The sequence below is a fragment of the Pinus tabuliformis genome, chromosome 2_1 (assembly GCF_031772625.1).
Source record: "Pinus tabuliformis cultivar Carrire ecotype Pingquan chromosome 2_1, CPIR1, whole genome shotgun sequence".
In the NCBI taxonomy this organism is placed as follows: Eukaryota; Viridiplantae; Streptophyta; class Pinopsida; order Pinales; family Pinaceae; genus Pinus; species Pinus tabuliformis.
The window spans coordinates 208,894,087-208,909,834 of NC_142299.1; the positions used below are offsets into that span (position 1 = coordinate 208,894,087).

Sequence of the window (15,748 nt, forward strand, 5' to 3'; positions counted from 1 at the left end):
CTGAAATGAAATTAACTCTTGAAGGAAAATGAAAGCATCAAATAAAAGACCAATGGCATTGGCCCAGTACCTCTACTGCTGATAAAAATGAGATTGAAAATGACATCTACATTAACTCAATTAAGAACAAGAATAACTACTTTAACTCCTCAATTAAATCTTAAGCAATGTACAATCTAAGTGACAAATCACACTACTTAATTTTCCCTTAACCTTTCTGCCTTCAGCTGGATTGATCATATAAGAAAGAGTTATGAGCAAGTTAGCAATGTGAGTCTTAAAACAAAATAAACCAAGCTGCACTTAATTGATATTCTGGCTCCACTAAAAGTTAGTTGATTATGATAAAAAGAGCCATTAAAAGATGAACAACTTGATAAGCTATGAGCAGAAAATAAAGTGCAAACTAAAGCAATGATACTAATGGAAATCAAAAATAAAGATCAGCAGTCTAGATAAGACGATCACAAATGCCACTAGCTGTAAAAAGAGAAGTAAGAAAACTGTCCCGGACACCTAAGGAATCTGCAAAAACACACTGATCAGTCATGGAAAAGTGCAGAAATATAAATGAGCAGAATTCAAAGTTATATACAGCTATTGTACATGATCAAAACATAGCAATCAAAAGCATTCTGTACAACTATTATACATAAACTGATAAGAAGAAATGCAGGAAACGAAAAGCACTGTACAGGCCTTAGTAAACAGGGGCCCTCTGCCTACTCCAGCCAACTCAAAAGATCAGTTACACGCTTAGAAACAGAACGGTCTTCTCATATATTATGTAGCAAAATAAAGAGTACAGTGGGGTTCAAAAATTACATATCAGCAGCTAACTAATCAGCGTTCAGAGACGCTTTATTTATAGCAGAGAAAACAAAACGAACTTAACACAAACTACGCTATTCTATCAGCTGTGTAAAAACACGTAATCTAGCACAGTCCTCGGATTTAGGCAACGGTCGAGGTGGGCATTAAATCTTCTGTTGGATTCGTGTTTCCCATCATCTGCGTGGCTGAGGAAGAGGCCAGCTGTTCTTTACGTGCTCTAAAACCGAACACGCAGAGCCGTGCCACCATCAATGACCTCTGTTTGACCGTTTGCCCCCTCGTTGACCATGGGTTTTCATGACTGGTTTGGCTGAACTGGAAGGACACACACCATGTCCTTGGTTCCATGAACTTGCCCATGTGGCTCTTCTTCCCGGAGGACACCTAGAACATGTCGTTTAATAAAACAGCTGCGGAATCCGGGGTTGGCTGTGGAAACCGGGATCAGCTGCGGAAACCCTGTGTGAGCTGCGGAAAGTGCAGCACTTGACCAAAATTCTAAACCAACAACACAGTCATTAGCATAATTAACAAACCATGTAAAAGTCCTAAAATACAATGATTTGAGCAATTTGATGGAGGGAATGAGTGGCAAAAGAAGGAAATGAATAGGAAAAGGAGGCTGAGAGGATGTGTAAAGAAGTGCAGGTTTGAGGCTCAACAGCCGCTCAGGAAAGATCCCCTCAGCCATCAAAGTCACTTTCATAGCCCTCATCCCTAAGTCCGACAAGCCTGCCTCTTACAATGACTTCAGGCTTATCTCTCTCTGTAACTGCCTTTATAAGATCATGGCCAAAATTCTCACAAATAGGCTAAAGCCAATCCTCTCGGCTCATATCTCCCCCGAACAATTTGCATTCCTCCATCGCCAGATCCATGAAGTTATCGGCACCGCACAGGAACTCCTCCATTCAATGCATAGCAGGAGACTGAAGGGAATGATGTTAAAAGTGGATCTCTCCAAAGCCTTCGACAGGGCAAGCCTGCTCTACATTCGAATGCTTCTCACACACCTGGGGTTTCCCTACTTGTACATCAAAAGGATAATGAGCTGTATTACCGAAGTGTCGTATAACATCCTCCTAAATGGCTCCCCCACGCCCTTCTTCACTGCAGAAAGAGGTCTCAGGCAGGGATGCCCTTTATCTCCCCTACTCTTCCTGCTCATCATGGAAGGTCTAAGTCGATTGATAGGGACAGAACACAGGAGAGGCAGGATCTCTGGTATAAAGATAACGGATAATTGCTCTCTCACTCACCTACTGTTTGTAGATGATGTGCTCATTTTCTTAAATGGCAGCCTGGCCGACTCCTCAGCCATGCAGTATGTTTTTGATCTATTTCAGAAAGCTACAGGTATGATCATAAATATTCACAAATCCTCCCTCACAGAGATAGGCTGCACACAACATGAGGTTTTTTATATCCGACATCGTTTCCCCTTCCCACCACACCTGATGGAGGAAGGGTTGAAATACCTAGGATTCAGAATAAAACATGGAGGATACAAGATTGCTGACTGGACTTGGATTATTGCAAAGGTGGAAAAGCGATTAAATATCTGGTATAATAGATACCTATCCAGGGCTGGAAGACTCACCCTCATCAAAGCTGTTATGGAAGCAACCCCTGTTTACTGGATGTCTTTGGCCTGGATTCCAAGAGGGATCCTCGACAGACTACAAAAGATCTGCTGCAGATTCTTATGGAAAGGGAAAAAACAGGGAAACCTCTTTGCATGGGTTAAATGGGATACTATTGCTAGACCAAAGAAATGGGGAGGTTGGGGAATTAAAAGATTAGAGTTCTTTGCAAAATCTTTGGCAGCAAAATTGGGATGGCAGCTCATCACCACACACAGCCTCTGGACAAAAGTGGTATATGAAAAATACATCGCTCCGGAAAACATATTCAGCTGGATTCGCAGGGAACACAGAGGGAGCGGAAGGCATTCCAATATATGGAAAGCTGTCCTCAATTCACTCCCACTCATCCGGGAAGGTCTAACATGGAGGATCCACCAGGGACAAGCTGTACGCTTAGGATTGGATCCCTGGATCGTGTTTGGGAACGCCCATCACCTCCCTGCTCCATTAATTGCCTATCTCCAGGATATGGGTGTCTCCCACATAGGCCACATTGCAGACCAAGCAAGCACCACCCCTTTCCAGCAAGCCTGGAAGACAGCCGATGATCTACACATTCCGGGTCAGTGGAGGCATGACTGGGAGATGTACATTGAAGCCCTCACTCAAGCCCACATAAGGATAACTGAAGGAGAAGATGAGATTGTATGGGCACTCGCAAAAAATGGAACCTATACCCCCAAGGAAGGATACGTAAAGCTCATACATTCTGTACAGCCTGTAATCGTCCAGCCCTGGTGGAATGTGCTATGGAAACTCAAAGCGGCCCCCAGAACACGCATGCTAATGTGGACCATTCTGTTCAATAAAATTCCCACTGGCGCTAACTTAATGAGACGATCTTTCCATGGACCCTTCTGGTGTCATCTTTGCAGGTGTAATGAGGAAGACACAGATCATCTATTCCTAACCTGCCCTATTGTCTCTGCTCAATGGTCCCTCATAACCTCATCCTCTCCATCCTTCAACAATTGGCAAGGTCAGAACACATCAAAAGCCTGGTTGTCTTGGCTAGAGAAACACAAAGGTAGAGAAAGGAACCTACCTCTCCTCATGTGCTGGGCCATCTGGACGGCTAGGAACCGAGCTATTTTTTACCACAGAGACCCCATCTGGCCTACCATCAGATCCCAGGTCCTTTCCGATTATGAATTACTCCCGGAAGACCTCTCACAGCCCTCCCACAGAACCATTACCCCTGAGCTCATTGACAAATCCTACCCTTGGGCCTACTTTGATGGCTCGACCCAAGCTGAAGGCTGCGGAGGAGGAGCCCTCCTCTACCTCAGGGAGGGCCACTGCTTCCATATTCAGATGCACCTGGGAAGGGGCACAAATAATTATGCCGAATTGACCACCGCCAAACATCTTATACATTTTGCTCTTGAGAAAGGCTGCACAAAGCTACAACTATTTGGAGACTCAAAACTTGTCTGCAACTGGATAAATAGAACTTCGCAATGCTCTGCTTTTTCGTTGAGACACATTCTGGATGAGACTCACAGGCTCACAGACTTATTTGAACATTTTGCTTGTCACCATATTTACAGGGAGCGCAACTCAAGGGCGGACCTCTTATCAAAACAGGCAGCGCAAAGGCAAGAAGAAGACTGGCTGATACAGGAAGAGTTGGATGGACTTTTCCATCAACACTATCACAGACCTTTTGTCGACCCGCGCTCTCTCCGGAGGACATAGTCATGAGGACGCTCTTTTTTTCTATGTTTTACAGAACTATACACAGACTGTATTTTTTATGATGCTTTTTTGGTACACAAACAAAACTAGAAGACAACGGCTGCTGTAACTAGTGGAAATATTTTGATCTCACTACAGTACATCAGATTTATTTGGATGAACTGCAGATGATTATTCCTTTTTTTTTGTGTTTTTCAAACAGCATGTCTCCCTGCGTGGAGCACTTTTTGTTACTTCAGTATTAATTTTGGTAAATGACACAAAACTGAACTCCCTGCGTGGAGGAAAACTGTTTAACATCATCTGTACAGGGATGCAGACAACTTCTTTTTTTTGCTACTATCTGGTGGAGGCGATCAGCCTCATCATGCATATGCCTTGGCATCTACAAAATGTAATTTCTTTTATCTAATAGAAGTTACGACTTTTTCTACGGGAAAAAAAGATTTAGTATTTGTTAATGTTATTAATTTGATTGTTTTGTTTCATATTCCAGTTGTTAAATAAAACATCTAAATCTCTATCCTAACCTCTTTTAAACCTATAGTAACTACTACTTATACTAGAAGTGATCACATGAAACATATCTTTATTTAACTTCGTCAATACATATATATAATATAAATATTTAGTTGTAGCTTTAAACTCCTAAAAAAAACATGCAACTTAAATCAGGAGAATGGGTAAGGAGTATTGCATATAATTTTAAAATCATAGGTTATAAAATATCTTTAAATTTGCTTGATTTTATTCCAAATCCTGTAAAGTATGCAACAAGCCAAAAATTCACAATTCTAAAGAATAACTAGGATAACTAAAGTATTGAAAATGAAGTTTTCTTATTCCAGTCTTAAAGCTGGACCATATAGTTTGAAATTGATATTTAACATACTTGTAATATTATACATATTAATTATTAGTAAATTGAATTTAGAGGAGAATTTTTTTTCTAAATATAATTATCATAATCTTTGGTTTTATTTATATAATCTTATATTTTTGCATAATTGTAAAAAAAAACTTTGACTTTGTGAAGCATTTCAATAGTTTTTGAAAAGAAAGTGATTTTATCAATAATAGGAAAATGATGACAACAAGGCCAACATATTGATAGTAATTCATACCTTGTCATTCAAACATTTCATAAATTATTTCTCTTCTATTCATACTAACATTTATTTAAGAATAAACATCATATATAAAAGTAAGTTATGTCTTCATTAGAACTTAAACTTCTGAATCATTTTATTAGCCTTATCTAAAAGCAAGAGATCCACAATTCATCATTTTTTCTTCTAAATATATAAATTGTTGTTTATCATTGCTTAACACCCAAATAATGTGTGATTCTATATTTCATCAGATTAATACAACTTAATTTATAATATAAGTAACAACAATACAAAAATGAAAATAATTTCCAAATAAAATTTTGTGATACATTCCAAAAAAATATTTTCCCACATTCATAAATAACATCTCCAATAAATCCATTAACACTAATATACCAATATCCATAAAAGTTCAAACTAAATACTTATAAATACATGATTAACCCAATACTCTTCACCTTAACAAAGACTAGTTAAACTAATCCCTTAACCTATAATAAAAAAATGATATTTATTTGTATCCATATTTTCAAATTATTACAAAATACCCTATTAATATAATGTTATTACATTTTACATCGACTTTTGGTAAACCATCACACTGTGATGGCCATGACTCTCACCATTATTATTTGGTATGCTATAATGTTATAACGTTTTGAGGATACAAGTTTCAAAAAAGGGAAGGAATGTTGTCCTTTTATGATTACCTTTATAAAAGGGAATGTTTTGTTGTTATGACTATTTTTAAAAGTTGCAATCTAATTAGCTGGAGGAATTGTTCGGAAAGTTATGGAAATTCTGGTTATAATTAGAGAAAATCTGGTAAGGATTTTTGTAAATCCAAGTTATAGTTGTTAAACTTCAAAATTTTAGGTGTCCTAGAAGTTTTTGATGGTGCTGAATCCATTTCCACCATCAAAAACACGATTCAAACACTGCCTCTACAAGAGCTTTTGAAATTTTTTTGCCTAGATTCCAGCCACTTTTGGTCGTCCGAGCAATTCCTCCGCCTAGGTAGACGACTCCTTTTTAAAAGAGGGAATGCAATTTTACAATCACTTTTATAAATAAATTGTAAATCAATTTGAAAGTAGATTCACATGAATATTGTATAGGATTTTAAAACTAGTTTCGCACTAGAAAAGAAATATTATAGTTATTTTCACATATAATTAAATATAATTTTTTAATCATCTTCATTACATTCTCCCTACGAGATTGTCCCTTTTACCGTGGCGGAGGTTCTTCAGAATGACGGGGCTAGGGCTGAAACAAGGTATTATGAGCAACTCTCGTGTGATTGGCTAGCTGGATCCAATGAATGGGTTAGTGGGCAACACCCCATCCATACTTATAGGGTTCCAGGCATAAATAAATGAAAGGGTAAGACTCGTTCCCTCCGATCAACCTGGGGCTGGCTATTAAGGTAAGCATTCTTCCTTCGTGACAACGTGTCTGATTGGGTCTCCCCATCCCCATCCATTCAATATATATCTCTCTGTCTAGCAGGTGAAAGAGTAAACGAAGAGGTATTAAGAGCCATACCTTCCAACAACTTGTGTGTTCGTGGCTTCTAGTGATCCCCTATCCTTATTCCCTAATAAGGTGCTGCTTCTTCAGTCTTTCTAGGAGTGGCTCTAACAGGAAACAACTTGTAAGACCTCAAGTTCTAGGACGACAACTATAGAGTGTATTTCATTGGGTAGTATGAGAAAGGTATAAAGAGTTCCCTACAGCAACTTCATTTCCTGGTCTAATATGTGTGTGGGTAAAGGTAATTCCATCCAAAGTGTCTAGGGTTCTGGGAGTAAAAGAGAAAGGTAAGGCGCTATCCACCTGTGACAGCTTGTAAGGCTAAACATGTCCTGACCCAAACTAGGTGATTCCAGGTCTCTGGGGCTGGCTATAGATCTCCCTGCTCGTTCGTTCAGGTAAATAGAAACCAAGGGTTAGGTCTGAGGCATGGGTTTCAAAGTCTAGTTCCAAGGCAGAGTTGATAGGCTGGAGGGATGAGAGTCTAGAAAGAGGTGAACTGGATTTAACATAACGGGTATGCTGTAACTCCTTCCTATCCTGCCATGGTTTCGCCTTTTTAGTTGCACCCACCAGGCATGGAGAAGTGGTTAGTTGCACCAGGTAATGCAATAATTTGTAAGGTGGTTGCACCTCACTCAACTCTCGTTATGGGTTATGGCATTGATCTGAATGGACTGCTGGAATGGCCGTACCGTAAGCTGTGTGCCGTAAGCCATTAGCTGTAGCTTTCCATGTGTTGTACTGTGCTGGGTGTAAACATACGCCACTAACCAACCGAATCAAAGCCGTTCGCTGCGCACATAAAGCCATTCACTAAAACCACAACACATAGCCTTGTCCCGGGCACATAATCGTTCACATCACATAGTCCCTTGCCCCACGAGCTAGGTAAAACTATCACTCTAGCAACACCACGAGCTAGGCCTCACTCTAGCAAACCTATCCACTCTCTTGCGTATGGCGTGGGTCATCTCTCTTTCGGTGGGGAACATGGGGAGCAATGAGAAAGCAAGCAAACCCGTGTCAAGTTCCTCTTCATCTGCAGGGATGTAAAGATCGAGAAAGCAAGAGACCTACCTTCGTCAAGTAGCAAGTTGAATCAGCATGGATTTATCGCTCGACTAGAAGGACCTTTAGGTGCTCGACCATAAGGGAGAGGGAGAGGGCGGGTTCACTTTTTTCGGTGTTTTCACTGTTTCATGATGGGGGAAATCAATGGGAAAGTGAGCAAACAGTGGCAAGTTCATTATCTCCAGTTCGCAAGAAGAGAGAGATACGGATAAGAGGTTTCCGAGTATCAATCGATATAAAGGTATAAATAAAGATCCAGCCAGGTATAAATATCGAAGATATCAGGTAGAGAGATGGAATAGACGGGCATTGATAGAGATACGGTCAGCAATCGAGATACGAACAGTTAGCAAGATCGAAGATATCAGGCCGGTTCGTTCGGTTTCATTCAGTTCCCACTGCGTGCCCGATAGGGAATAAACCTTCCTTCTGTTGACAATCATTCGTCCTTTGGGCCTCACAACCCCCAAGATGCTGGCCGTCGATCAATCACTCGATCAATCAATTGCTATCCGGGCAAGGTCGGATCGGTCAGTCAAACTAGGCAAGAGCTGAACTGTGGACTTCCTCTGAATTGTTCACTTTTCCCGTTGCGCCACCTTGTCCCGTGTTGATAACTCCGAGTGCACTCACTATGAGGGTGTCCAGATGGGTATGTGGAGTCCGCAGGTAGGTAAATGCTACTGTTTGTAGAGGTGCTCTTTCTGGTCTCTTCCTCATACCTCCTAATCTGTCCGCTCAGTAAGGCCAGGCAGTTCTCTAATCGTTTCCAACCTCGAAACATGCAACATATATATATCTTCTTACCTCGTCCGGTGTAAAACGCTGCGCGCCATCTCCATCTAGCCCGCAAGCCCGCAATCTTGGGTGAGGAGAGAATAACTTATTCCGTTTGGGCAGGTTGATGATAGAATAGCAGCAGATGGAATTGAGCATTTGGCATAAGATTGCAATTGGGACCGACTGGGTGTGAACTGGTTGACTCAATAACCGTGGGCGTTAGGTAACTGCATTTGGTAACAGGGTGAAAAGAGAACTTTGGGCTGCTGTTGGTCCCCGACTGGTTGTGTGTGTAGGCTTTAGGTGAGACCCCTAGTTCTGGGTGCGCTGTTTCTCCAGGTTGAAAGAAAAAAGAGGGTAGAGATATAAGATATAAGGCATCATTAGATCTAAGGCAGAGATGGAGAATATATCATCAGGCAGTTAGCAAGAGAGGTCAATACGGGTAGATCGATACGCAAGAGATCGATCAGCAGGTCAGGTCTCCAGTTCGTAGCTCTTGTCTCTATCGCGAAGCAAAATACTAATATAGGTTCTATTTTATCGCGAAGCAGAATAGTCGTGGGTTGGGTTAGTCAAGCGAAGCTGAATCGTCGGCAAGTTCAATCGATTAGCAGGTAGGTGTGATTCGCAGTGTCTGTCGATTATTGCGTACCGTATCCGTGTTGGTTAGATGTGCCCCGTATTGGTGCTTGACTCAATCTATTATGGTGGGAACTTGGGAAACTCAATTCATCTCGTTCGGTGGAAACATGGTCTCAATGGGTGTGATGTTATTGCTCACATAGTCATTCGTTGCACATAGTCGTTGTATTCGCCCCTAGCCTCACGTGCTAGTCCCACTCTCTCTAGCCACACACACACGTCTAGCCATCCATTGTCTAGCCGGTTCATCAAGCAGCTGACTTAGTCAACCCATCAACACTTGGTCATTTGCACTTGGTCATAAGACCCAGCCAGCAGCACTACAAATAGCTGCTCCTTAATTGGTATTTCTAGTAAGCGAACTGCGAGGGCCAACAGCGACGCTTTTTAAGAGGGAAAATTGAGATTTCTGGTAAGGCAACTGCGACGGCCAACTGCGATGCTTTTACGGAGGAGAAAATCACCCTTATACCTTAGAAATAAGTAAGCGACTTATGTGATCTAATAATTGATCAAATAATTGATCGAATTGACTTTCTTTCTTAATTTAATTTTATTAATTAAAATTATTTTGGTTGGATTTATTTTAACTTAAAATTTATAATATTGAGATTAGATTTATCTTAACTCAAAAATTTATAATTATCTAGATTAGATTCAACTTAATTCAAGTTTGTACTTTGTGAGATTTGATTTCTCTTTGCACTTGATATATATGGAATTAAGATGTATATGAGTTGGAGTTAATATGGATCCAGTTCAATTAGAAAGTGTTGTGATAATAAAGTGTTATGTATGAAAAGATTCAAGATTCGTATCCCATTGACTCACCCATGTCTATGGAAGGGGCATACCTAACACCAAGGGGGTTGAAACCCAAATATTTTTACCTATAGATATAGATCATTAACAAAAACATGAAGTTAAGGTGCTTACCAAACTATCAAATGGTTAGAACCTCACTTCTTTTTCCTATAAATGAAGATGTGACAATGCATAAGACATTAAGGAAGATGGAACTCAAGCTTTTGTGTTTATGTAGATTCTTAACCAAAATGTCAAACCTAAGCATTTGGTACGGTACCCATGTCATTAGAGCCTCATTCCTTTTCCTTGTGGATGGAGATGTTATGATGCATAAGGAATTCAAGGGGATGCAATTCATATCCTTTTTCCTATAAATGAAGATGTGACCATGCACATTACATTAAGGAGATGGAATTCAAGCTTTTTTGTTTATATAGGTTCTTAACCATAGCACCAATCCTAAGCATTTGGTAAGGTACCCATGTCATTAAAACCTCATTCTATTTTCTTGTGGATGGAGATGCTATGTTGCATAAGGCATTTAGGGGGATGTAATTCAGATCCTTTTACTTAGGGATCTTTGACCAAAATGTCAAACTAAGGTGTACCTATGTCATTAGAACCTTGTTCTATTTTCCTGTAGATGCAGAAATTATGATGCACAAAGCACTAAAACGACTGAAACTAAAACATTTTACATATAAATATTATTCCTTAATAAAAAGTTGAGAAATTTAACGAGGCAACAGTGTCATTAGAATCTTTGTTATTTTCCCATATATAAAGATGTTATGACACACAAGGCACCAAAGTGAATATAATCTAAAACCTTTTACAAATGGATATATATACTTGACCAAAATACCAAACTAAAATATCCAATAAAATGCCTATATCTTTAATAACTCGAGCAAGTTTAGATAATCTTCATTATAATTATATTAAGATGGAACCTAAAACCTTTTAGAAATGGATAAATATACTTAACCAAAACAATAAACGAAAGTATTCAATACCCATATCATTAACAACTCAAACAAATTTTAAGAACGTCCATTAGAACTACTTGTGCTTTTTAAATGCTTTTAAGAAAATCACTGCAATTACCTCACAAATAATTTATTTATATTAATAAAATGAATTGGAGAAATGAATTATTAAACACATTATTTTCTTTAAAGCTAATATTACATGAGATTATTCTTTCATCAGAATCATCTAATTTTATTTTATTTTGTCAACCGATTTTTATTTATATCAAAAAAGATTATATTGATAAACTTACATTGTTAGGTTCCTATAATACTAGTGCTTCCCCCATTACTATTGTCATTGTAACCCTTATTATTATTGTTGTGCCCCTATTGTCCCCATATTGTTATTAGTGTGACCCATAGAAGCCCATTATTGTTATTATTGTGCCCTTATATTATTATTGTTATGTCGGTTTTGATTATATTGTGACCCCTTAGACTCCTATATATAGAAAGGAGGTTTTGTCATTTGTATCATCCAAGAATTGTTCATTTGTGTAATGTAAAGGAGGTTGCTCCCTCGAAGAGGCTGATTTTGAAGTTGTTGATCTATCTTTTCTTCTATTTTAAGAGCTGGTTACATAACATTTGGTATCAGAGGCTTTGGATTCTAGGGTTTCGCTGCTCCAAACAGGTCATCATGGCATTTTCACTATAAAGTTTTTTTTACGATGTTTCAGACGCTAAAATTAAAACCCATTTGAGTAGAAATCTTGATGAACCTCGGGTCTGAAGTTCGGATCTTTTCTCGTGATATTTTCGGAGATATGATCCAAGGAAGTTAGTTTTTTGCAGGCTCCCGAATTACATCCCAAACATGTGACCTTGGGAAAATCGTCATAAATTTATCTATGAGAATCAGATTGAAAATTTTGTTAGAAGTTACAGAAATAGGACAGACTTTAGTTTTATGTGTATCGTTTTCAGGTCTGAAGGTCGAAACAGTGACACGTGGAACTTCGTACAAGTTCGCTCTATTGAAAAAGTATATAATCAGGTCATCTTGGGAGATTGGGCATACATCTTTCTGGGAGAATCCAATTTCGATCAGATAGGTGGCGTTGGAAAGAGGATGCACATGGCTACCACTAGTCACAATTTCAGACCTTGGAGATCTGAAATTTAAGAGATAAAACAGATTCAATATCGATCTCCTACAAAGAAAAAAAAAGGTGTGTAGTTTTGTTTTTAAAATTGCATAAGTTTGGTTTGAAAAATTAGTTTGAAGTGATTCAAAGGGCATGGTGAGGCATAATTATCATTAATTAATGTCCTGAAGAAAGAAAATGGAAACACCTAGTAAGCAACTTGAAAGCTCTACCATGAGTCATGAAGAAGAGGAATAATTGCAACATGATATATCAAAATTACGAGACCAAGTGCAACAATTTTCGCTCTCACAAAAAATAACAGAAGCTAAGATGGATGGATTAAAGAAAGGCATGGAAGGTAAGATGAATGGTATGGAAGCTAAGATGAATGGCGTGGAAGCTAAGATGGATGGCATGGAATCTAAGATGAATGGTGTGGAAGCTAAGATGGATGGCATGGAAGCGAAGATGGATGTTATAGAAGCAAATATTAAAGGCAACATGGAAGATTTGAAGATAGATTTGACAAAGTTGCTACAAGAAATGCTTACTAATGGTGAAAGCATAGTAAAGGAAACTCATGATGAGAACAAAAGAAATGTTAATCATGATTTCATAGACTCTAACATTGGATTGAATACCCACCATGTTCCAAAGATTGATATGAGGAAGATTGATGGCAAGGATCCCATAACATGGATACTATAGACGAAGCAATATTTTTGATCTCCATAATGTGCAAAACACACAAAAGGTACGCATTGCAACTTTACATTTGGAGCCAAATCAGTTTGTATGGTATCATTGGCTTTGCTCTCGTAAACAAATTGTCACTTGGGAAATTTTTACGGAAGAAATGGTAGTACGTTATGAGGATACAAAAAGAAACACACTTTTTCACCAATTGATAAATCTCAAACAAAAGGGTTCAATGATGGAGCACATTCAGGACTTCCAAAAATTGAATATAAGGGTAAAAGATAATCCAGATGAGCATAGGATTGATGTGTTCATAGGGACTTTAAAGGATAACATCCAACATGAGGTTCACCTTTGGGAACTGTTGAGAATAGCAACAAGAAATGCTAAAAATAAAAATGATAAAAATAGCATTTAGGATATTCCAATTTTAATTTGTCCTTGAATTAGAATTGAGAATTAAAATTCGAATTTAGTCTCATCAGCTGCTTGAAAAATAATTAATTAATTCATCTTGAGTTAATTAGTTGAAGAAATTTGTGAAGTCATGCAACAATTATCCCTTAAATTAAGGATATTATCCCTTAATTAAGGAGATAAGGATGATTTGTATTTGAGTTGTAATTAGTTAGCTCAGTTAACTAAGTTAAGTCCAATTAAATTAGTTCCAAACAGTTTGAGGAACTAATTGTGAGTTCAGTCAGTTAATGCATGCATGCATGAAACTAGTGTACTCCAGATAACTGAAGATTCTCTCATAGATAACTCATGCATGTTAGTTTAGACAAAGACCCAGTTGAGATTAAAGACAGGGACATTGTACTATCAATTGGAGGAATTTTCCTATAAAGTAAACTCATCCATGCAGAAGGAATAAGGTTCCTTGAGGATTGCGTAGTTCTGACAGTTTTTTAGAGCAGTGTGTGAGAGCAATGTTACACTTGGTAACAGCAGGATCACCCAGGAGAAACTGCGAAAGCAAATAGGAGGCTTGGAGAGCAGAGGAGAAGGTTTGTGAGAAGCCTTGATTGCCTGTGAGCATCCAGGAGGATTGTACTGAGAGATGGCTAGCTGTGAGAGATAAAGCTTTGTGTAATCTTGATGTATTTCCACCTTGTATAATGATACAGATAATGGGGCTTTTAGATGAGGCTTTCCCCTGAGTATTTTTTTTTTGTTTCATGTGTATTGATTCTTCTTCTCTGTTATACGTGTTCTGTTTGATCTTGCTCAAATCGATTAAGCTTCTGCAAGTTTTATTGTAGAAGTAGATTAATTATTTTGCTTTAGTTATGTTACATAATGCAAGGACTCCCACCTATTCGTGATCATGATCATGCTATTCATTTGATTCCAGGAAGTGTTCCTCCAAACATCAGACCTTACAGATACCCCTATTCCCAAAAGAGTGAAATTGAACGTATGGTTGCAGAAATGCTAGAGGTTGGTATAATTCAACCTAGTCAAAGTTCTTTCTCTACTCCAGTAGTATTGGTGCACAAGAAGGATGGATCATGACGCATGTGTTAGGATTATAGGGAGCTCAACAAACTCACAATTAAAGATAAATTTCCCATTCCTGTCATTGATGAATTATTGGATGAATTGCATCGATCAATTTACTTCACCAAGTTGGATCTTCGTTATCATCAAATCATAATGAAGAATGAAGACATTTCGAAAACAACATTTGGAAATCATGAGGGTCATTATGAATTTTTGGTCATGCCTTTTGGCCTTACTAATGCACCTTCTACATTTCAAGGTTTGATGAATTCCATTTTCAAACCCTTTCTTAAAAAATTAGTGTTAGTATTTTTTGATGATATCCTAATCTACAACAAGTCTTGGAAGGATCATGTTCAACATGTTGACAGGGTGCTCAAACTATTGGAGGAGAAACAATTATATGCAAAAAGCTCCAAATGTTTTTTTGGAGTACAAGAGGTGAAATATCTGGGTCATATTGTATCTCATGAAAGTGTTACGGTAGACCCTAGCACAATCATCCATTAAGGAATGGAAAATCCCCACATCCATAAAGCATCTGCGAGGATTTCTTGGGTTGACAGGGTATTATCACAAGTTTGTTAAGAATTATGGGAGAATAGAACCACCTCTAACAAAATTATTGAAGAAAAATGCATTTTCATGGACTTTAGAAGCAATGAAGGCCTTTGAACATCTTAAAGAGAAAATGTGCCAAACACCGGTCTTAGCTACGCTGGACTTCATAGAAACCTTTATTCTGGGATGTGATGTCTCGAGAAATGGAATTGGTGCCGTTTTAATGCAAGAAGAAAGACTCATTGCTTTTGAAAGTCTTCCAATCAAAGGAAAGTATTTATACAAAGCTATTTATGATAAGAAAATGTTGGAAATACTACATGCATTTAAGAAATGGCGACCCTACCTAATGGGAAAACACTTCAAGGTAAAAACGGATCATGATAGTCTTAAATACTTTTTAGAAAAATGATTATCTCCAAAAGAGCAACAAAAATGGGTCACAAAGATGTTGGGTCATGAATTTGAAATCATCTACAAAAAAGGGAAGCAAAATGTTGTTGTAGATGCACACTCAAGAAAGGATGAGGATGTGGAAGCATTGCTTTGCACCATTTCTATTATCCAACCAGATTGGATAAATTAAGCAAAGGATGAATGGAAGAATGACGAAGAAGTGTAGGAACTCATTCAAAAGTTACAACAAGACCCTAATACATCTGATACATTTAGCTAGAAAAATGATTCGTTATGGTACAAAGATCGCTTATACCTCTGTAGGAATT

The 15,748-nt window shown here is 38.3% G+C and overlaps 1 protein-coding gene across 1 annotated transcript in view; it reads left to right on the plus strand.

The window, feature by feature from the left end:
• The window catches only part of LOC149199480 (uncharacterized), a 135,656-nt gene that overhangs the window by 12,264 nt on the left and 107,644 nt on the right, over positions 1 to 15,748 (plus strand). The window contains exon 2 of the mRNA XM_089400585.1: positions 2,107 to 3,200. Within this exon, the coding sequence (XP_089256711.1) occupies positions 2,107 to 3,200 (1,094 nt within the window). The remainder of the gene's footprint in view (positions 1 to 2,106; positions 3,201 to 15,748) is intronic.